General features: G+C 35.1%; 1 protein-coding gene across 3 annotated transcripts in view; it reads left to right on the top strand.

Annotated features, from left to right (window-relative positions):
* Window positions 1–24,558, top strand: part of NIPBL (NIPBL cohesin loading factor) — a 219,487-nt gene that overhangs the window by 188,469 nt on the left and 6,460 nt on the right. For all 3 annotated transcript variants that reach the window (XM_053592103.1, XM_053592093.1, XM_053592111.1), the window contains 11 exons: window positions 2,719–2,827; window positions 4,238–4,374; window positions 8,790–8,930; window positions 9,133–9,226; window positions 9,961–10,115; window positions 10,745–10,835; window positions 14,596–14,769; window positions 15,439–15,629; window positions 17,786–17,893; window positions 18,343–18,543; window positions 22,978–23,124. In XM_053592103.1, the coding sequence (XP_053448078.1) occupies window positions 2,719–2,827; window positions 4,238–4,374; window positions 8,790–8,930; window positions 9,133–9,226; window positions 9,961–10,115; window positions 10,745–10,835; window positions 14,596–14,769; window positions 15,439–15,629; window positions 17,786–17,893; window positions 18,343–18,543; window positions 22,978–23,124 (1,548 nt within the window). The remainder of the gene's footprint in view (window positions 1–2,718; window positions 2,828–4,237; window positions 4,375–8,789; window positions 8,931–9,132; window positions 9,227–9,960; window positions 10,116–10,744; window positions 10,836–14,595; window positions 14,770–15,438; window positions 15,630–17,785; window positions 17,894–18,342; window positions 18,544–22,977; window positions 23,125–24,558) is intronic.

Below are 24,558 nucleotides of genomic sequence, written 5' to 3'. Positions count from 1 at the left end.
GCAGTTCTACTTCAAGTATATATGTAAGAGAATCGAGCATGAGCATCAGGACATCTACAGAAATAATCACTGTACCATAAAAATTAGAATTAACCTATCTATAGAAGAATGGATAAATGAATCATGCTATATATACAGTGGATTGTTGTACAGCAGTGAAAATGAATAAAATACTGCTACATGGAACAACCTAGATTACAGTTAATATAAAGTTGAATGAAAAAGCAAGTCTTAGAGACTGTGTCAACTATGCTACCGTGTTTTTTTTTTTTTGGAGACAGAATCTCACTTTGTCTCCCTTGGTAGACTGCCATGGTGTCACAGCTCACAGCAACCTAAAACTCTGGGGCTTACGCGATTCTCTTGTTTCAGCCTCCCAGGTAGGTAGGACTTCAGATGCCTACCACACGCACGGCTATTTTTAAAAATGAGTCCTGGGCGGCGCCTGTGGCTCAGTGAGTAGGACACCGGCCCCGTATGCCGAGGGTGGCGGGTTCAAACCCAGTCCCGGCCAAACTGCAACCAAAAAATAGCCGGGCGTTGTGGCGGGCGCCTGTAGTCCCAGCTGCTCCGGAGGCTGAGGCAAGAGAATCGCTTAAGCCCAGGAGTTGGAGGTTGCTGTGAGCCGTGTGACGCCACGGCACTCTACCCGAGGGCGGTACAGTGAGACTCTGTCTCTACAAAAAAAAAAAAAAATGAGTCCTTGCTCTGGCTCAGGCTGGTCTTCAACTAGTGAGCTTAGGCTGTCAACCCCCTTGGCCTCCCCGAGTGCTAGAATTATAGGTGTGAGCCACAACACTTTGTTTTAGAAAGTAGAAGATCAAAACTGTGAAGAGCTTTTTTTCTTTTTTTTTTGAGACAGAGTCTCAAGCTGTCACCCTGGGTCGATGCCATAGCATCACAACTCACGGCAACCTCAAACTCTTGGGCTTAAGAGATTCTCTTGCCTCAGCCTCCCAAGTAGCTGGGACTACAGACGCCCGCCACAACGCCCAGCTATTTTGTTGTTGTAGTTGTTGTCATTGTTTGGCAGGCCCAGGCTGGATTCAAACCTGCCAGCTCCTGTGTATTTGGCTGGCGCCCTAGCCACTGAGCTATAGGCACCGAGCCAGACAGTCTACAGCTTAAACTATTTTATTTAAAGCAAGAAGATCATAAAATTTCTGATAATCATTATTTTAAGAGTGGAAGAGGAAGATGGGATAAGGAAAGAAGCACATTGGAAGATAAAAGTTATTAGAAATGTTCTTAAGTTGTGTTCATATTACATCATTTTAAAGTACATTAAAAGAACACACACCACTAGTGATGGTATGTCTTGAATCAGAATTTATGATTAGTGTTTCTGTGTCTATCTAAAGTCTTAGAGAGGAAAATGAAAAACCAGGGATAAGAGAATAGTTTTCTGCTCCAACAAAAGAGAGACCAAGCTAGATAGAAGAATGTACTCTCAATAGCTGCTTAAGGAAGTGCATATGGAGTGGGACAAGGAGAATTTGTAGTTCAGAGTTGAAACTCAGTAAATTGAAGCTGTCTGCTTTATTTGATTTATATCATTAAATTAGAGAAAGGAACAGTATGTGTATTCTGGTAGCTCTCAGTTGTTTTAATTATCCATGCATCTTGTAGTGCCATTCAGTTCTAGCTATATACATTTTTGTGAATTTTCAATTAACTTGAATTTTAAATTTTTTTTTTTTTTTTGTAGAGACAGAGTCTCATTTTGTCACCCTCGGTAGAGTGCTGTGGCATCACAGCTCACAGCAACCTCCAACTCCTGAGTTTAGGCGATTCTCTTGCCTCAGCCTCCTGAGTAGCTGGGACTACAGGCACCCGCCACAATGCCCGGCTATTTTTTTGTTGCAGTTTGGCCGGGGCCGGGTTTGAACCCATCACCCTCAGCATATGGGGCTGGTGCCCTACCCACTGAGCCACAGGTGCCACCCTTGAATTTTAAATTTTAAACTCCTTAGTCATATTAGACACTTTTCAAGTCCTTAATAGCCACATGTGACTTGTGGGTATAACTATAGAATATTTTCATTATAGTTAAATGCTATATTTGATACCACTGGAACTCTTCATAGTAATCAAATACACATTTAATTCCTGCGGTATCCCCAGAATTATATCAGCTGATTTGTATTAGCAAGACACATATATCTTAAATGACTTTTCCTTTAACCTATATTTATGAAAGATTGGATTGGTTTTATTTTTTGGTTATAGTTAGAATGAACTCTATCTGCATCTCATTCATAACACTTTTCTAGTATTGTTTATTAATGATTTGGCAAAGGATAGCATAGAGAAGAAAGCTATGTTTTATAATAGTAAAATTTAAGGTGTGATTTAAATACAATTACAGTTATTAGTTCTTTAAAATAATTCAGCTAATACTGAATGATATGCTTTGTTTCTGTTTGGAGTAAAGGAGAAAAAAAAGGTCATCTTTCCTATATCTCTCATCCTACCTCAGGTCACACAGCAATTTAAAGATTTCATACTAAAATTGTTTGAAAGTATTTGTAAACTAATGGTTTATAAGGTATTTTTAAATGTCATATATTTTTGTTTTATTAATTTGCATTTTGAGTATTAACTTGTTAATGACAAATGACAAAGATACTACTTATGGACACGTTTAATGTGTTTACATTATTATTGTCTAATGAATAATTATACTGGGATTTTTTTTTCATATACATACATATATAGTTGTTGAAGTCCGAAGAGGATTCCTCATATAAACCTGTGAAGAAAGCTTGTACTCAACTTGTTGATAACCTAGTTGAGCACATTCTTAAATATGAGGAATCTCTAGCTGGTAAGACATTTTATATATTGGTCTTTAGTTGATTTTATAAGATATTTTAAAATACTCTGGGCGTGTTTATCATTTTTGCCTCTGGCTCTGCTTGCCTAATACATTAACTAATTCACTACTTGTTTTTGTTATATAGTTATCTGTTGGATGTTGCATCCTAGATTATATTCCTAGTTTAAGATTGACTAAAATTATTTAGAATAGAATAATAAAAAAATGGCCCTCATCTCTTCTACATATGTTTCAATAGCATATAATTTTAGGTGTCATATTGAACAGGAATAAAAGTAATTTCCGGGAGCCAATATGTATTTAGCTAACGGCACTTATCACAAAACTGGTCTCTCTCAAATTATATACAATTTTCTCTCAAAATGAAGTCATTTTAGCTATTATAAAAATGTTTTTAAAAGATTTATATTACATTCTAATATTATTTATAATATCTATCATTATTTACCAGTCACAAATCTGAAATTTTTAATTAGTTATAAGTAAATATAAAAATATAAAAACTGATAGATACCCATTGCTTAAAGCACTCAAAATTAGCAATACTTCCTGTCTTCTAATCCACATTAATGAGGAACAACAGCCAGCCTCCGTCATTCTCCAGAAATGGGGCCATTAACCTTTAGAGGAAGTACCATTTATGTCACATAAGGAAATCATTGATATCTTTTGTATTTTTTTCCACAATTTTTAAGAATTTTTTTCTTCATTTTCCATTTGTACCTCTTTTTTCTTTTTATCTCCTTGTTCTGTTTCCCCTATTTTTCCCTATTCTAGAATTTAGGAGTGAAACTTGTATCCTTTAATGTTAAAAAGTTGCCAATCTCCTCTAAAAATTAGTTTCCCAAGAACCAGTGTGTCTTCTAACTAGTTACTAGTAACTAGTATTACTAGTTAGAAGACATCACAACAGCATTTTGTTTGACTTTCCAATGTAGCATAGGTCCAACTACTGTTTGTCACTCTCATTTTTTAATATTCTTCTACCATAGCAACATCTCTTTTTTCCTCAATATTTTGAAACACACCTCAACTAAATTGTTAGCTTTCTTTCCCATATTCACGTCCATTAATTTTTAGGTATAACCAATGCCACAATTATTCCCAAAAGCCCATTCCTAAACTTCTCTGATTCCATTCTACTTTTAACTTCAATCCTATTCTTCTTAGTGTAAAACTTTTTTTTTCTATACAATGACCTCTTTGTTCCGTCTTTAGTATATGAATTTCTATAACGAAGAAAAAAATGAGATAAAGTCTAATGTCATAAATACTATTAATCCATTATATTGAGGGCTATATTGAACCTATTCAGGGGATATTTAGTAACTTAAATAATCTGAATAATTTCTACTGCCTTGTCATATTTTAGTGTCTTATTTCTGTTTGTTTTTCCAGACTCTGACAATAAAGGTGTGAATTCTGGAAGATTGGTAGCTTGCATAACCACTTTGTTCTTATTCAGCAAAATAAGACCCCAGCTCATGGTTAAACATGCCATGACTATGCAACCATACCTTACCACTAAATGTAGTGTAAGTATAGAGCTGTCTTATTTTTCTGTCTTACATAAAACATATAGTAAGTGTTTTAATTTGGCATTTATATGTGTCAACCACATTCTCACTGACAGATCAACTGTGTCATTTACTCAAGTATATGTATTCTAATATTTGTTGCATATTATTTACAAATATAAATTTTCTGATATATTATAAATAAAGTTCAGGCTTGATTTCTCTGCAGGCTCCTCGAGCCTGACCCTCATAAATGCTTAATAAATGTGATAGCTATTGTTAAATCTCAAAGGTGAATGAAACAGAGTCCCTGTCTTTGAGAAATTTACTGTCTTTTGGATTCTGAATTTACTTTTCATTAATCTGTCATTTCTAATATATTATAAATGTATTTTTTTATTTTATAATAGAGAAGTATTGAATATGGAAAATTTAGTATTATACCAGAAACATTAGGCTGTTGTTTTATACTACTATTAACATTAATCCTATATTTTCATAAAGCAAAATATGAAAATTAAATAAAATATTGCTTGAGTAAAAAATCAAGCACATGAAATAGGATTTTAAAAAATATATATAAATATAGTAAGTTAAGTGGTTTGTTACAAATGTTAAATTTTAAAATACTCTTAACAACTTGCAAATGTAGATGGTTTGTCGCATCCTATATTTCTAATGATCCCAAGGAGCTCATCTTAACTATTTTCTCTACTACATTTGTTTTGCTGCTATGGTAAGTTTTTTGGTATCTAAATTATAAGTTCTTGGTGAAAACATCTGGACTTCCTAAGAAAACATTTAAGAAGACTGGGAACAGTGGCTCACGCCTATAATCCTAACACTCTAGGAGGCCAAGGCAGGTGAATTGTTTGAACTCAGAAGTTGAAGACCAGCCTGAACAAGAGTGAGACCCTTGTCTCTACTAAAAATAGAAAAACTAGCTAGGCATAGTAGTGGGTGCCTATACTGGCCAGCTACTTGGTTGGCTGAGGCAAGAGGATTACATGAGTCCAACAATTTGAGGCTGCTATGACTTATGATGCCATAGCACTCTACAGAGTAAGAGTGTGTCTCAAAAAAAAAAAAAAAAGTTAAATAACTGAAGATTATAGCAAGGATTTAAAAATAATTAAAAATGCCATATATTACTTCTGAGATGCTAATTTTGTTTTTAGGGCTTATATTAGATCCAGAAATAAATTGGTTAATATGTAATCTGTGGCTACTAATAAGAGTTAATATTAAGTACAATACCAGGTGTTGTGAAGAATTTTACATGCATTATCTCATTTCCTCTGTGAGGTAGGAACTTACATTATTTCAGTTGCAGATAAGGAAACTAAAGCTTAGAGAATATAAGGACTTGGCTCAGTGTCCATAGCCAACTACTCTGAGAGCTAGAATTCAGCTCCCTGTCTGTCTGCCTATAGAATCTGGACTATAATGTATCCTGTATACATAGTCCTTATGTGATTTTGAGTCAGTATTTTTGAAAGCAAGATCATTTTTAAAACGTTTTGCACAGGTCAGGCACAGTGGTTCATGCCTGTAATCTTAGCACTCTGAGAGGCCAAAGCAGGTGGATTGCATGAGCTCTGGAGTTTGAGACCAGCCTGAACAAGATTGAGACCCCATCTCTATTAAAAGTAGAAAAAAACCCAGCTGGGTGTTGTGGCAGGTGTCTGTAGTCCCAGCTACTCAGGAAGCTGAGGCAAGAGGAGATCTTGAGCCCAAGGGTTTGAGGTTGCTGTGCGCTATGATGCCATGGCACTCTTATCCAGTGCAACAGAGTAAGACTCTGTCTCAAAAAAAAAAAAAAAAATGCAGATTTTATGTGTGTGTGTGTGTGTATGTACATATATATATAAACTGTTACATAAATAAGACCCATGTCATACTTGTTAGGCACCTTTTTTTTTTTAATGTTTTTTGGTTTTGTTTTTATATTCCATTTCCATCTTTATTTTTCTTCAGAGTAAATAAGCTAGAGTATTCTTACGTATTTTATCCATACCTCCATAATTATAGGCACACAAACATATATAAATGGTCACACAAATAGATACAAGTGGTCCATCAGATTATGTTATATATGTACCTGTTTGGCGTATCTATGAATTACACATGTTCTGGTATATATCCAATTCTTTCTTTTAAATGGCTACATAATCATTTTGTGGATATCCTGTAATTAATAATTTTCCTAATTGGCAGGTATTTATATCATTTCCTGTTGATCACTGCCACAGATAATTTCTAAATAAATATTTCTATTTATATACCTTTAAGTATTGGTGCTTTTACTTTGTTGGGACAGATTCTGAGAAACGGAGTTGCAAGACTAAAAGAATGATTATTTTGATTTTGAAAAGATATTGCCAGAATACTGATAAATATGTTTTTTATAGCCTTTTTGAAAAACTGTATATGACAATCAGTGTCATTAGTTTTGTACGCTTTGCCAGTCTAGCAGGTGTAAAGGAATAATTCATCATTGCTTCAGTTTCTTTCCCACTTCCAAAAATGTTGAACATCTTTTCATGATACAGATCAGTGGGACTTGATTTCCTAATATTTTTAATATTAAACCATCCTACATTATATTCATTTCAAATTATTTCATCTTAGTTTAGTAGAACCTGTGTAAGTTGACCACTGAAGGGACTGTAACAGACAACATATGGAGGCGGTTAACATAAGGAACTAGGCCTACTATACTGATACCTACATATGCATGTCTGGTCTTTGAAAATTAGGTCAACTTAAGGAGGTGGTCACTGTAGGGAGGTGGTCAGCTATAGAGGTTCTACTGTATTATATTCTCTTGTCCTTCATGATTTCCATCTTTCTTTTTTTAATTTTTGTATAAAATTTAATGTATTACTTTTGCTTGATTTTTTTTTTTTTTTTAGGCTAACATGTTAAGAGAAGTTTCAGAAAATGCTACTACTTTTTTTAAAGTAAAGTTAGCAGTGGTTCTCAAATGAATTTATCTTACCTCACAAAAATCTTCTATCTCAAACCCTCTTTAACTCAACTTTTATTTCTTTTTTTTTTTTTTTTTTTTTTTTGTAGAGACAGAGTCTCACTTTATGGCCCTTGGTAGAGTGCCGTGGCCTCACACAGCTCACAGCAACCTCCAACTCCTGGGCCTAAGTGATTCTCCTGCCTCAGCCTCCCGAGTAGCTGGGACTACAGGCGCCCGCCACAACGCCCGGCTATTTTTTGGTTGCAGTTTGGCCGGGGCCGGGTTTGAACCCGTCACCCTCGGTATATGGGGCCAGCGCCTTACTGACTGAGCCACAGGCGCCGCCCTCAACTTTTATTTCTTAAAGGGGTTGGAAATAGGAGATACCAGGAAACAACAGGATTTCTATCCTACTTATAAAGAAATATTCAGCTTTTTTTTTTTTAAATCCTCTAAGGAACCTAAAAGGAAGGATGTCTGTGAAGTGGGAAAGTTTTTAACCTGTTAGATAGTAAGTTAAAAGTGTCCAAGTGAGTATCAGTAATCCATTGCTAACAATGAAGAGTGGTAGGTAGCTTGACTAGATTTAAAACAAATATTTGAAGCTTTACTCCATAAATAAAAACTAGAACTTTGGTTGTCTTTGGCAAGATGTACTGGGTGGCTAGAGGATGAATGGGAAGGACACTTTTATGGCAAATCCTCTAGTACTTTTGATTTTTTAAAATACTGTGCCTATTTTTTAAACATCCTTTATTAGCTTTTTTTCAAAGGAAAATGTGTTTAAATTTAAAATAAATAAGCCTTATATCTAGACATGGGGTTCTACACTTTTATGTGTCTTATTAAAAAGTTTAACATAGGGTTTCTCAGCCTCAGCACTATTGACATTTAGGACTAGATTATTCTTTATTATTATTCTTTGTTGTTCAGGAATTGTTCTTTACATTGTAGGATATTCAGCATCATCCTTGGCTTCTGTCTACTAGAAGCCAGTAGTAACCCCTCAGTTCCATTTTGACAACCAAAAATGTCTCCAGATCCTACCAGATACCCCTGGGTAGGGGAATGAGGGAGTAAACTCACCCCAAATTGAGAACTATTGACTATCCCAGCTTGAAAAATATTGATTGTAGGAACTGTACTAGTCTTTGTACTGTAGTGTTAATATTTAAATACTTTGATTTAGAATTGAATTGTGTTGCATTTTAGGGGAAAAAATAACTAGCATTGTGATTAAGTGACCCCCAAGGTCACCTGGTAAGTTAGTGGTAAAGCTAGAATTCAGATTCCTGCTACTCTATCTTGTGCTTTTTCCTTCATACTTTAAAAAGTTCTTTTCTAATAGATTTTTCTAAATAAGACTTTACAGAAATGATACCCTACTTCAATTACATAAAGCTGCATATAGTTTTTTTTCAGGTTTTATATATTCATAAAGCATTTATTTTATTCTTAACAGACACAAAATGATTTCATGGTTATCTGCAATGTTGCAAAAATCTTAGAACTAGTTGTACCACTGATGGAGCATCCAAGTGAAACTTTCCTTGCCACTATTGAAGAAGATCTAATGAAGCTTATCATCAAATATGGCATGACTGTAAGCATCAGTTTACCATTTCTATATTTATATATAATTTGAAAATGATAACTTGTAAAATATACATCAGAATTAACTTCCTATATATTATACTTTTAGGTAAATATTTGCAGGGAGCTAAATTTTTTAAATAGTTTTATGTAAATGATGACATTTTACTTTTAACTTTTATGTAAATGATGACCTTTTCTATATCTTTTAGGTAGTGCAACATTGTGTGAGCTGTCTTGGGGCTGTTGTAAATAAAGTGACACAAAATTTTAAATTTGTATGGGCTTGTTTCAATAGATACTATGGTAAGTTCAATGCCTTATTTTTAAAATTATTCTGCTCCGTCCTACAATATATCCAGCTCATTTTAAACAAACATGATGATAAAAGGCTAGAATCAAGGAAACTCTAGGTGTGATTGTCCTTCATGAGCCATTCTCAGAAGTAATATTTTCTAGAGAATCTTTTGTAAAATTGTCTTAAGAACCCACTATGATTACTTCAGAAATTTATCTCCTTATAAGTAAAAATTGGTTAAGTTTTCTGCCCAGTACATAAAGTAACATTTATTGATTTATCTATTTTTATTTATTTATTTTTTGAGACACAGTCTCACTGTGTCACCTGTTTAGAGTGCCGTGAGCTCACAGCAGCCCTTTGGGCTTGAGCCTCAGCCTTCCCAATTGCTGGGACTATAGGCATGTACCACTATACCTGGCTAGTTTTTCTATTTTTAGTAGAGACAGGGTCCCACTCTTGCTTAGGCTGGTCTCAAACTCCTAAGCTCAAATAATCCACTGGCTTTGGCCTCCCAGAGTGCTAGGATTATAGGCATGAGCCACCACACGTGGCCTAAAGTAAATTTAAATAATTTTTCTTACATTAGTTCTTTTAAGCTATAAACAAGAGTGCCCTGATAATTCTAGGCATATTTAATATTTAAAACTATTGTAAAAATCATAATTCAGAAGTATAATTATTTGAATATAGTAATTTTAAAATAAAGAGTTTATTATAGATAAATATTTATTTTTATTAGGTGCCATTTCAAAATTAAAAAGTCAGCACCAAGAAGACCCAAATAATACTTCACTTCTAACAAACAAACCAGCACTTCTTAGATCCCTTTTCACTGTTGGAGCACTGTGTCGACATTTTGATTTTGATCTGGAAGATTTTAAAGGCAACAGTAAGGTAAAATATTACTTAGAATACTGTAAAGTATAGAACTCTGTGAGCTGAGATTGACTGTAATGATCCAGAATGAAAGCAGCATTAAAATAGTCTGTTTCAGTTAGAATTCTGAAAACGGCGCTACTCAAATCCTGATCCTTGGTTTGGCTGCTGGTCCATAAACTGTTACTGGTATATAACAAGATATGACATTTCCATGATAAGTTGTATCGGCTTTGTAACAGTAGGCATGCTGTTGAGATCAATAGCTGCCTTCTTTTTCTTTCTGGGTTTTTTTTCTTTTGTTTGTTTTTGTTTTTTTCCCAGTTTTTGGCCCGGGCTGGGTTTGAACCCACCACCTCCGGCATATGGGGCCAGCGCCCTACTCCTTTGAGCCACAGGTGCCACCCATGTTTTTTTTTCTCCATGAAGGGAGCAGTGCATCGATTTATGTTCTGGCAAAAGCTGCTTTCCCACAAACTGCTACTTTAATGCTACTGTTCTAAAATAAATGGAAATGGTGACTTATTTTTCAGTAATATTAACACATGGGAAGTCTCATTGTTTGCCTTTAATTATTTTTATTCTTTTATACTTGAAAATTGGTCTAAATTACTCTTCTTGAATAATGTGATTTATTTCCTCATTAGGTTAACATAAAGGATAAAGTACTTGAACTATTGATGTATTTTACAAAACATTCAGATGAAGAAGTACAAACAAAAGCTATCATTGGTCTGGGTAAGTTAAGTCTAAATTCCTTTGAAATTTTTAGACGTTTGAGAGGTGGAGCAAATTTTTAACTATTGTGAGTCTAAATTGGTTTATTTAAGTATGTTTCTATTAGCAGTAGGATCTGGTGCATGCAATGTAGGATTAGGGGTTCAAACTCCTGGGATGCATTCTTGCTATAGCCTGTGACTTCCTGGGTAACCTTGAGCAAGCCACTTAACTTGTTTGTTCATCAGTTTCTTCATTAGTAAAATAGAGACAACTGCCTTATCCCTACTTCAGAGTATCTTAATTGTTTATTAAAGCACCGTAATAAAGAAAGATAATATACAAGAAGTCTATGCTATTTGCCTTTTTTTTTTTTTTTTGAATGTGAGACAGACTCTGTCACTCTGTCACCAGACTGGACTGCAGTGACATGGTCATAGCTCACTGCAACCTCCAACTCCAAGCCTTAAGCTGACCTTCTGTCTCAGTCTCCCGAGTAGCTAAGCACATGCCACTATGCCCAGTTAATTTTTTTTTCTTTTTTGTAGAGATGAAATCACACTGTTGTCCAGGCTGGTCTCAAATTCTTTGGGCTCAAGTGATCCTCCCTCCTAAGCCTCCCAAAGTGCTGGGATTAGAGGTGTGAGCCATCACACCTGCCTTTGTTTGCATATTTTTTAATTGTTCTTTTTCATTGTTAAACTTTATCACTACATTTGGCTGCCACTTCTAGTTAAAACAATGAACAGTCTACAGACTTCTTTTTGTCTAGAAACAAATGGTAATCAACAGGAACAGTTTAGAGATATGCCTGTTTTGATACTGTCTTTCAAGGAAGCATTGATGTAATCAAAACATGTTTTGTATATGGTTAGGTCTATGTGGCTTATCTAGAAAGGAATTAGAATATGTGGTAATGGGAAGAGAGTAGCATTAAAGTATCTGAATAATGCATTAAAAAATATGTAAGGAAAAATCTGGGTTTTTGGTTTTTGTTGTTACTTGTTTTGTGCAAATACAGTTGGCCCTCCATATCCACGGGTTTCACATCTGTGGATTCAAGAAACTGAGAATTGAAAATATTCAGGAAAAAAAATTAGGTCTGTACTGAATATGTACAGATTCTTTTCTTCCTTTTTTTTTTTTTAAAATTTCCCAAGACAGAGTTCCATTTAGTTGCCCTCGGTAGAGTGCCATGCCATCATAGCTCATAGCAACATCAAACTTTTGGGCTCAAATGATCCTCTTGGCTCAGCTCACAGGTAGCTGGAACTACAGGCTCCCACCACAATGCCTGGCTATTTTTAAACACAGGATCTTGCTTTTGCTAAGGCTTGGTCTCAAATTCCTGAACTTAGCAATTACCTGCCTCAGCCTCCCAGAGTGATGGGATTACAGGCATGAGCCACTTCACCAGGCCCAAGGGTTTTTTTGTCATTCTTAAACAGTAACAGTATAACAGCTATAAACATAGTATTTATATTATAAGTAATCTAGAGATGATTTAAATTATACAAGAGGATGTGCATAGCCTATATGCAAATACTATATCATTTTATGTTAGGGACTTGAGCATTCACAGATTTTGGTATCTCCAAGAGTCCTAGAACCAATCCCCTGCAGATACTGAAGGATGACTCTATATGTAAAGCTAAGCTTAATAACTTAATTGGAAATTTAATTTTCTTAGCATTACTAAGGTTTATAATTAACATGCAAGGGGAGGTGTTTGCATTTCAGTCTATTGAACAAGAATGAGTAATAACAGATTCTGAGTTGCCCAAACCTCATTAAATTATTAATGATATCTAAATAAATTTAAATGCTATTACTATATTCCTCCTTTTCCCCTTGAGAGTATTGCTTAGAACACATTTAGTAAAAATTCAGGTGTCATTTAAGCCAATATGTATATGGCTTAAAATATTCTGCTTAGACATAACTAATATGGAGTGGCAAAACTAATAGTGTTACAGCTAATTCAGAGAATAAATAAATGAAGTTTGTTTGTTTGTTTTGAGACAGAGTCTCTATTGAGGGCAATATAATAGAGTGCCATAGCATCACAGCTCACAGCAACCTCAAACTCTTGGGCTTAAGCAATTCTCTTCCCTCAGCCTCCCAAGTAGTTGAGACTACAGGTGCCCACCACAACACCCAGCTATTTTTTTTTTTTTTTTTTTTGTTGCAGTTATTTAGCTGTTATTAAGCTGGCTGTTTTTAGAGACGTGGTCTCACTCTTGCTCAGGCTAGTCTCAAACCCATGAGCTCAGGCAAACCCATCTGGACCTCCCAGAGTGCTAGGATTACAGGTGTGAGCCACCATGTGCCTAGCCTATAAATAAAGGAAGTTTTGTTTGTTTGTTTATTTTAGAGACGGAGTCTCACTTTGTCACCCTCTGTAGAGTGCTGTAGTGTCACAGCTCACAGAAACCTTTAGCTCTTGGGCTTAGGCAATTCTCTTCCCTCAGCCTCTCGAGTAGGTGGGACTACAGGTGCCTGTCACAATGCCTGGCTATTTTTTTGTTGCAGTTTGGCCAGGGCCAGTTTCAAATCCGCAACTCTTGGTCTATGGGGCCAGTGCCCTACTCACTGAGCCACAGGAGCTGCCCATAAATGAAGTTTTAACTTAAAAATGTAGCACTATCCAGAAAACAATGCCTCTTTTTATTATTTATTTATTTATTTATTTAGGAGACAGAGTCTCACTTTGTTGCCCTTGGTAGAGTGTGTGGCATCATAATTCACAGCAACCTCTTCCCTCATGGTCTCTAGTAGCTGGGACTGTAGGCACCCACCACAGCGTCAGGCTATTTTTTAGAGACAGGCTCTCATTCTTGCTTAGGATTCTGAACTCCTGAGCTGAAGCAATCCACCCTCCTCAGCCTCACAGAGTGCTAGGATTACAGGTGTGAGCCACAACACCCACCCAGAAAATAGTGCCTCTAGACCAGTTATCAAAAGGTATCTTGCATGGGCCATACTTATCCTGAGTGACTTTGGGCTACTTACTTGATCACTCTATGCTTTGAGTTTAGCTTGTTGTTTGATATGAGTAATACTTGCCATTTTCAGAGAACTTCATTTTTCTCAAATAAATAGACATACATTATATTCCAATAAGCATGGATAATAATATTATAATTCTATTTATTAACCAGTGGTTATAGAATTCAGCATTATGGCCTTACTATACCATCTGAGAAAGAAATGAAAGATACTTTGGTTCTGGTTTTGGAATTATTTCATTTCATCAAGTGAATATATTTTAATGTTTTTTAAAATAATGTTAATGTAACACCTTCTAAGGATCTGGAAAATGTTTGTAGACATTACTTCTTAAATCCTAAAACATCCCCTTGAGGTAGGTGGGTGGTAAATATTATTATCCCCATTTTACAGATGGAGAATTGAGGCACAGAGAGATTTATGTGACTCACCTAAGGTCATACTACAAGTCAGTGGTGGAGCCAGGAATAGAATCCAAGACTCCTGACTCCTAATCCACTCCCTTAGCCAGTAGGCCCTGCTCCCTCCTCAAGGTTTCCTCTTGTGTGAAATTCTCCTTTGAAATGCAATTTCTTGTTTTTAATTCATGGGGAAAGAAGTACCTGCTCTCTGATACTTCTCTAGGTAAGGCCAACAGCATATTCTTCCAGTCATTTCAAGTTTTTTAATTTTTTTGAAATTAGGAGTTCTTTATATAATTATTAACATTTTCATTAAGTGTTATATTTAATTTTAATGTGAATATATGAAGAGTTTTTTCCCTCTCCCCTAGGATTTGCCTTTATTCAGCATCCAAGCCTAATGTTTGAACAAGAAGTGAAGAATCTATATAATAATATTTTATCTGATAAGAACTCCTCAGTAAATTTAAAAATACAAGTGTTAAAAAACCTCCAGACCTACCTACAAGAAGAGGATACACGTATGCAGCAGGCAGATAGAGACTGTAAGTGAAATGTTTTTAAATTTCATAGTACAGCTAAAGTCATGCTACTGTAAGATTCATTTCTTTAGATCAAATATCTAAATTTCCTATGTATTGAAGGAATTCATTAAATGGGAGTCCTTATGCTAAGGTCGTAACTAGGCTTTAGAGTATTATTAAACTCCCTAAAATAGTTGAAGCTTTATGTGTCTGTAAACATTAACATGTTTTGAGGGAGGAGAGGGATTATAGTTTTCATAAAATTCTGAGGGGCCTCTGATGCAGACCAAAATAAACGAACAATAAAAAGATTAAAAACTATGGAGATAGAACACAGCTGTATGCTCGGCATCCATAGCACAGTGGTTATGGCGCCAGCCACGTACACCAAGGCTGCCAGGTTTGAACCCAGCCTGGGCCTACTAAACAATGACAACTGCAACAACAGCAAAATAGCCAGGTATTGTGGCTGGTGCCTATAGTCCCAGCTACGTGGGAGGCTGAAGCAAGAGAATTGCTTAAGCCCAGGAGTTTGAGGTTGCTGTGAGCTATGATGCCACAGCGCTCTACCGAGGGCAACATAATAAGACTCTGTCTCAAAAAAAAAAAAAAAAAGAACACTAGCTGTAAATATTTAGTCAAGTGAGTATTTATACTGATAATGTGTTTACCCTTTGTTTCATTTTGTAGGGAAAAAGGTTGCAAAACAGGAAGACTTAAAAGAAATGGGTGATGTTTCCTCAGGGATGAGTAGTTCCATCATGCAGCTTTACCTCAAACAGGTGCTTGAGGCATTTTTCCACACCCAGTCAAGTGTACGCCATTTTGCCCTAAATGTCATTGCATTGACTCTAAATCAAGGTCTTATTCATCCAGTTCAGGTAAGCATGTTCTACAGCAGTAGCACCTACTATTAGAGCCAGATTAGTTGTCATTTGAAGACACTGCGATTAAAGAATAAGTAGTTTCTTACTTCTCTTAATATTTAATCTTTTTTGTCCTAATCTCTTAAAAATCCAAGTTTAACAATCTTTTAAGTTATCATTAGTGCAGAATACCCATATATTCATAATGTCTCTTATTAAGCAGACTTTTCAATTTCTGTTTGTAGAACATGTACTCGAATCATTTTTCTAAGTAGAGGTAGTGGTTTTGTTTTATATACCTTTACTCCTAAGAATGTCATGAGGGTTAACTTGGTTTAAAAATATCATCCATTTGACAGTGTGGAATTTGAATCCACAGAAAAGTATATAATCTGAGCTCAGTTTCTTCATCTTTAAGTTAAAGGTAACATTGGCTACCCAACACATTACAGCCTTGATATGAAGACAAAATGCTACAATAAAGACATTAATATTACTGAAGGTGGGCAGGCAGTGCTAATATACCACCATCTGATGGCCAGGAGAGTGCCATAGGCCACAAAAGTAAATTTATTAAATAACCAAAGTATATATTCTCCAAGATTTTTATTTTGACTATATTTCATGGAACTTTTTAAAAAAATTATGCTGTATTTAAATATGCTGTGGTCTTCCCTGCATCTTGAAACAAAGCACATTGATATTTAGCCTATTCTTCATGACTCAGGGTGATCATCATCAAGATCACTTATTATAGCATACAACAGTGCGTTGAGACTCTCACCTTTCTGAAATACTTAGGGATCTTTGGTGGGTGCCTTTTATTATTATGTCTACTTTTTTAAACATTTAAATTTCACACTAATTCCAAAAATGGCACAATGTATTCCTTGGAACTCTTTACCTATGTTCATCATTTGTTAGCTTTTTGCCACATTTGCTTTATGTCTTTCTATACATCTACTTTTTTCTAAATCATTTGATAGTAAGTTTCAGATATTCTGATTCTTTACCTTTAAACACTTAAGCATGTATTTTCTACTCCCCTCTACCTTTCCCCTGAGACGGAGTCTCGCTCTGTCACCTGGGCTAGAGTGCAGTGACATCATCACAGTTCCCTGTAATCTCAGATTCCTGGGATCAAGCAATTCTACTTGCTTCATCCTCCTGAGTAGCCAGGACTGCAGGCATGCGCCACCATGCCCTGTGATTTTTTTTTTTTTTTTTTTTTTGTAGAGACAGTGTCTCATTCTTGCCCAGGCTGGTATCAAACTCTTGGCCTAAACCAATCCTCCCACTTCATTGTTTTGTATCATCTAATTTTAAACATCTAAGAGTGCTAGGATTACAGGCATTAGCCACTGTAACCAGCCTTCAGCATGTATTTTGTAAGACAAGGAAATAAAACCATACAAAACCATAATGAGTCATTAAATTTAGCAAATTTAATATTAACACAGTATTATCTAACATATAATAGTCCATTTTCAGATTTTGTTAAGACCGTAGTGTTATTTATAGGTTTGTTTTTGTTTCTTGTTCTGATACTTAATCCATGATCATTCATTTTATTTAGTGCCATGTCTGTATTTTAAAGATGTTTTATATTTGTTTTTTTCTGGCCTACTTATATTCTTTTTCTCAGATTCATTTAACATGGTAGTGGTATTTCTTAATTTCAGACATACAATGAATATAGCTGTTACCAACTCTCTGATCCTTGAAGCCACATCTGAAATCCATTCTGTGAAAAAGAATTTTCTATTTTCCTAGCTTTGAGTATGGAAAACAAAGTATTATTTACACTGTATTATCTTTACAAACCAAATTCATCCAACTTGAAAAATTATTGGTTTATGCATTTGTAGTGTATATCATAATCTTGAGTGGATAGTCTTTGTGTGTGAATACTTTTTTTAAACTTTAAATTTACATTAAAATTCTTTAAATTTCACGACACCAGTATTTTTGCTGATGTTCCAGTGCTTTAGTGCTTTAACATAAATCTAAAGATTTCTTAGTTTTAAGAAAATACTAAAACATCCTTTATAGAAAAGCCTATAAGCTTAAATTCATATATCTCAAACATACAACAAGTTTGGACATGTGTCAAGATACATGAAAAGCTTTTACTACTTGATATCTCATAAATCTTTTATTTTCATTTCCAGTGTGTGCCATATTTAATTGCTATGGGCACAGACCCAGAACCTGCTATGCGGAATAAGGCTGATCAGCAGCTTGTGGAAATAGACAAAAAATATGCCGGATTCATTCATGTATGTATTTTCAAATTGTATTACCTAATTTTAAATATCTTTCTTTAGTAAATATCTTGCTCATATTCATAATTAGAATAAAATGTTTTGCTTAGTACTTATCTTCTAAATATGCACCTAAGTCTGTCTCCTGAGTTATTTATTCTAGTTTAAAATTTACTCTAATATTGGACTAGAGGTGACAGTCTAGCAAGCACCTTGGACTAAAAATCAGGAAGTGTGGGTTTTAGAGCGTACTATGTGATCTTGGCTGCAGCGACTCTGCTGGGCTTCACATTTTCTTTTGTAAAATGAGGATCTCCAGTTTTCCTTCTAGCACTTTATTCTGTGATTTTATTATTTTAAATAAGAAAACCAAATAAAGAAGTGACCCTCAGAATATAATGTTCAATGTGTATCTGTAATTTGACTCAATTTCCTTAACAAAAATGAGGTTTTATTGATTTCAGATGAAAGCAGTGGCTGGTATGAAGATGTCTTACCAGGTACAACAGGCAATCAACACATGCCTAAAAGATCCTGTAAGGGGTTTCAGACAAGATGAATCCTCAAGTGCTTTGTGTTCACATCTTTACTCCATGATCCGTGGAAACCGCCAACACAGACGAGCCTTCCTTATTTCTTTACTGAACCTCTTTGATGACACAGCAGTAAGCATACAAACTTATTGTTTTAAGAAAATAAATTTTCTAGAAATGTTATGACTAAATAGTTACTATTTTTAAAATATTACAATTTTAGTATGTGATGGTGACTTTATTAAATGTGTTTCCTTAATCCACTAAGTTATTTAGAAGGTATATAGTCAAAATTGCGAACATATCTTTATATAAGGCACATCACTAAACTGTCACTTTGAGAATAGATTACCTAAATAAATAAATAAAATTAATTTCTCATTTCTGTACAATTCAAAAATGTTTTGGGCTGCTTTATATCCCTTGTCCAACATTGCTTCCTTAATGAAGAGCCTCTTTTGTCCAGAGTAGTCCCTTCTTATCCTCAAGGATATGTCCCAAGACCCTTCCAGTAGATGCCTGAAACCATGAATAGGAACAAACTCTGTGTATACAGACAGTCATGTGCTGCTTAATAGGGATACATTCTAAGAAATGTATAGCTAAGCAATTCCATCATTGTGCAAACAGCATAGAGTCTACTTACACAAACCTAGGTGACATAGCCTACTACACACTTGGGCTACATGGGATAGCTAGTTGCTTCTAGGCTACAAACTTGTACAGCATGTTAAGGTACTGAATACTGTAGATAGTTGTATATAGTGATAAATATTTGCTTATCTAAACTTAGCTAAACATAGAAAATAGTAAAATAAAGTATTTGTAATAACATGCTGTAATAAAAGTTATGTGAATATGGTGTCTTTCTCTCTGAAAATATTGTATTGTACTCACCTATCTTTAGACCTCAATTGACCATGAGTACTGAAACTGTTGAAAGGGAAACCATGAATAATGAGGAGCTGCTATAATTACAGTTTTGACACATTTGGCTATTGTGCAAGTTACACTGACCAGGACCATAAGCTAAGAAAACAGAATTCCTTTTTTGTTTGTTTGTTTACCTTTTAATTTATTTTTTTATTCAGGTATTTATTTAGCGCCTGATGTGTGCCAGTCATTGCATTGTGCTAAGAAGTTAGAAAATAAAATATTAAAAACAAACATGGGGGCGGCACCTGTGGCTCAAAGGGGTAGGGTGCTCGCCCCATATGCCGCAGGTGACGGATTCAGGCCCAGCCCCAGCCCCAGCCAAAAACTGCCAAAAATAATAATAATAAAAATAAAAATAAAATAAAATGTGGCTGCCTTTAAAAAAAAAAAAACATGGTATCTGCCTACCTAAAGTTTACAGATTGAGTCTGTGTGTATACCAGCTTTGAAAAAAGAGATTTTTTCCTTATTTTAATTACTTGTTTAGCTTGACACCAGATTTTCATGATAAAGCAAAATTGTAATTAGCAGGGTATAGATAACTTATTAGACCTGTTCTTTTTAAGTCCTGCATGAAATGTTTAGATATATGAACTAGCAATTAAATATATTACATCTAATCTATTTTGGAAATGTCTAAAATATAATTTATCATTATTATCAATATTAAGCTTGCATGTGTGTAGGACACTATGCTAAGAGTAGAAAATGGTATCATGTAGTGCTATTGCCCTTTCAAGGTGTAGGGATAGAACCCAAAGAAAATAGTGATTAAGGTTACTATATCCTGAGTGTCTAGTGCTTCGTATTGACGATAACTGCTCTAGTCTTTGTCTCTCTCATGAGCTTCATCCCTATGTGGTTTCACTGCCTGCTCTATGTCACCAACTAGATGTTCTGTCATCAACATTTGAAATGCTAAACTGGAAATCCAGCTTTATAATGTAGCGCTTTCTTCTGACTCCCTCCAACAAAGGATGTCAGAAGAGGAACAAATCATTGAAGGCCTAGAGGAATTAGATGAGAGAGAGCTACTGTATAAAGTAGGAGGGAGGAGTATGTTCCAGGCAGAGGTAAAAATGTGAATAGAAATGCAAAAATAAGAATGTGTGACATATAATGAATAGATTATTACTCGACTGAGTTAGAACATATTGAGGCATAATGTATGGAAAATCCTGTAAACAGTGGAAAATCAGTGAGAGTGTTTGATGAGAACAGATGTCAAAGTGCATTTCAGGAATGTGAATTTCTCAAAATTGTGTTAACACTGGAGGTAATAATTATTGGCATGATGACAACACTAGGGGGAAAAAAGAATGGATAGTACAAAAGAAGAAATGTTGTAAGTAAGGAATAAATTAAATGAGACTGTAAAAAGAATAGTCAAAGGATAACAGATAAGTATTTTCATCTAGAACACCCGAGAGAATAAGGCTGGAGAAGGATATAGAAGGGGAATAAAGAGCTAGGAAGAGAAACTAAGGAAGACTGTTTCAGGAGGGGCATGGTGGCTCATGCCTATGATTCTAACACTCTGGGAGGCCGAGCCGGACGGATCACTTAGCCCAAGAGTTTGAGATTGCTATGAGCTGTGATGCCAGGGCACTCTACTGACGGTGACAAACAGCCTGTCTAGAAATAAAAGAAAGTTTCAGGAAGGAAAGGATAGATTAAGCATCAGATGCTACTGAGAAGACAAGGAGAATGAAAACTAAAAGATAAGGTGAGATGATTGCTGAAGCATTCAAGCAGTGAGGGACAAAAACAGATTTTAATGTAAGAGTAGTGGAGAAAACATAGGAGGAGCTGTCTGTTCTTTTAAGAAGTTTGAATTTTAGAAGAAAGAACAATATAGGACTTCTATGACCAAAGTTGAGGAATTTCTGAGTTTTGAATTTATTCAGGTTTATTTAGTTTTAGTGGGGGAAAAAAAACACACACATATATATAACCTACATGCTACAGGTGAAAAAATGCACAGAACCCTACTCATCTGTAATTCAGTTACACACAGTTACTATTCCACCCTCATTTAGGTAGCCATTATAAGTACTAGTATGTGGGTTAAAACCCCCAAAATTCACATATACATATGTACATGAATTACAGTGTTATAATTAATAGATGAGTAGGGTTTTGTGCATTTTTTCACCTGTAACATGTAGTAGGTATTGATACATATTTTAAAATAAATACAGGGTATCACTAAAGTTGCCATATGTATGGGAAAATGTAGTTAAATGTACCTTTATTTACAAAATATTCATTACAAAATTTTACAAAGAAGTGGCCAAAATGTAGAAAATATTTTGTAAATAAAGGTATGTTTTGCTATAATTTCACATTTTCCCAATGTATGGCAACTTTAGGGGCAACTTTGAGGGACACCCTGTAGAGTGAGGGTAATATTCTTGTGAATAGTCATAGTAAGTTTACTCCATCCGTCCAGTGGGATTTTTGTTGTTGCTAGTGCTGGTGTTGGGTTCTATGTTTGTGGATGGTAGGAGGGAGTATTTTGTGGTTGCTATTCTTTTTTTTTTTTTTCCTTGAGCTGTAAATATTTAATGCTTTTCTCTTTTTCTTCCATATAATCATGAAATGCCAAAAGTCTCTATTTAAGATAATCTTTCGGGTGGTGCCTGTGGCTCAGTCGGTAGGGCGCCGGCCCCATATACCGAGTGTGGTGGGTTCAAACCCGGCCCCAGACAAACTGCAACCAAAAAAAAATAGCCGGGCCTTGTGGCGGGTGCCTGTAGTCCCAGCTACTCGGGAGGCTGAGGCAAGAGAATCGCTTAAGCCCAGGAGTTGGAGGTTGCTGTGAGCTGTGTGAGGCCACGGCACTCTACCGAGGACCATCAAGTGAGACTCTGTCTCTACAAAAAAAAAAAAAGATAATCTTTCTTAACCCGAACAACTAGTAGTAGCCATAATTTTTCTCTTAAATTTTGCCTACCTCAGAGTTTTTATAACTTGAACCTGTTAGCACTGTCAGAACTACTCCAGCATTCTAAATTACATATACAGAGGAAACTGACAAATGTTTTATGAGTATGTGAATTTGGGGGTTTTTTTAACCCACATATTTATCACTTATAATTGCTACTTAAATGAGGGTGAAATAGTAACTGTGTGTAACTGATCTCCATATGGGTTAAACTCTGAGAAGCATAGTAGCATAATTAATGAACTTACATGTGTACTTTCTGATGTGGTTATGGATTCATCAAAAAGATTCCATATACTCTGTAAGAAAACTTCAAGGACTTTCACTTGGGTACAATGAAAAATTTCACCTCTTCCCTCTTGAGGTAGCATGGTGTTAGTCATTATAAAATCTCCTAAAATGGGTTTAAGATTACTTTATAAAATCTGTTTTTCTTGCTCTTTCTCCCTTTTTCTTATACCTCTCCCACCTGCCTTTTCCCATCCCCCATTTTTCTCTTCCTTTCCCTTCCTCATCTCTTTCTGTCTGTGTCAGTCTCTCTCTCTTTTCTGTCCCCATCTGTCTCTTTCTAACAATTACCGAGGTAAAAATACCCTGTAATATTTTTTTCTGAAAAAGCTTTTTGGATGGGCATCTAGATTATCCACTAAACATGTGTACCTTTTTTTTTTTTTAATTTACAGAAAACAGAAGTGACTATGCTCTTGTATATAGCAGACAATCTAGCCTGTTTTCCATACCAGACACAGGAAGAGCCATTGTTTATAATGCATCATATAGACATTACACTCTCAGTTTCTGGTAGTAACCTACTGCAGTCATTCAAGGAGGTAAGTTACACACATTACTATTCTTAATGAATCTATCAAAGTGCAGACATGCTGTTCAGTGTTTTTCATTATTCTTTTTATTCTTGTCACAGGTATATAAAAATTTTTCTAAATGAACTTAGAATTGGGAGAGGTAATTCTGGGCAGCACTTGAATTGGGAGAAGTGGGTTACCATATTATTCCTATTTGCAAAGATCTAAAACCATTCTACTTCTTGATTACTAAGGGTCAACTTTTTATACCTAAACAGGTTGTTCTGTTGATAAGCCATCCTGCTTACTTCTCTCACTTCAAGCCCTGACCTTAAGTGTTTAGTGTCCATTCATATATCCACTTAAACCCCATTTTAGAAGCACCTTTGCCATTCTATAAATCTTGTTATGTTGTAGGTTACAACATTACACATGAAGATATATAAAGATAATTAGATAGCTTATTTACAAGGAAACAGAAAAGGAAATGAAATTTGATCTCCTTATCCTTCAACAACAGCATAATAATGGAGTTGGCATATTGTGTGCCTAAAATCTTTACTAAAGTTCTCATTATAAATCCTACATGTTTTCTGTCAATGGTTTTTAAGAGAAAGTGTAATTAGTTTAATTATAAAAATACCTGATACAGCGCTAACATATTGAGTGCTCAGTAAATTCTTTACCAATTTAATGGAATAGTCTCAAGTGCCTGATAATACAAATAATCTCCTTTTATGATGAAATTTGCAGTGCTCAAAACTCAGCCTTTACTCAGTAAAATTAGTAAATCAGGGAAATTATTTTAGATAATTCCTAAGAGCTAGAATTTCAGAGGTCTCTAAACTTTTTCTTAAAGCATGGACCACAGACCAGCAGCACCAGACTCACCTGAGAGCTCGTTAGAGCTCTAGAACCTCAGACCCTACCCCAGACCTGCTGAAACAAACTTTGCATTTTTAACAGAATCTCTAAAATATTAACATACACATTAAAGCTTGAGACGTTAATAATTTTCGAAGAACTTTAGTCATTGTGTTCTCTTGCTACCTCATTGTTGTGGGTACTCATGTAAATGTTTGTCCTGTTAATTTAGCCCTTACGTTTTAAATAATTGTTCCTATAATTTGGTCCTCCCTCACTTGCTTAAACCAAGCTGGCTTTTTTTTTAAGAGCTAGTATCTTCATAAAGTACAAAGAAATAGGATTTAAATATTTAAATAGGATTTAACTATTTCAAAAAGTTGCATATTATCTTACTGAGAAGTTCTTGAAAAGGGAGACTTTGATAGAAGCCAGGGATGTTCAAGTTATATTCTCATTTAAATTATAATTACTGCCTTTTCTCTATAATAGCTTATCCATGTATCAAATTGATACATTCATAACTAACTTATCTTTTACTACTGTCCATATAAGAAAATAGTCTCTGGGGCAGCGCCTGTGGCTCAGTGAGTAGGG

Source organism: Nycticebus coucang, chromosome 1 (genome assembly GCF_027406575.1).
Source record: "Nycticebus coucang isolate mNycCou1 chromosome 1, mNycCou1.pri, whole genome shotgun sequence".
Lineage (NCBI taxonomy): Eukaryota > Metazoa > Chordata > Mammalia > Primates > Lorisidae > Nycticebus > Nycticebus coucang.
Note: the sequence above shows the minus strand (reverse complement) of the source record. Positions and strands in the feature narration are given on the sequence as shown.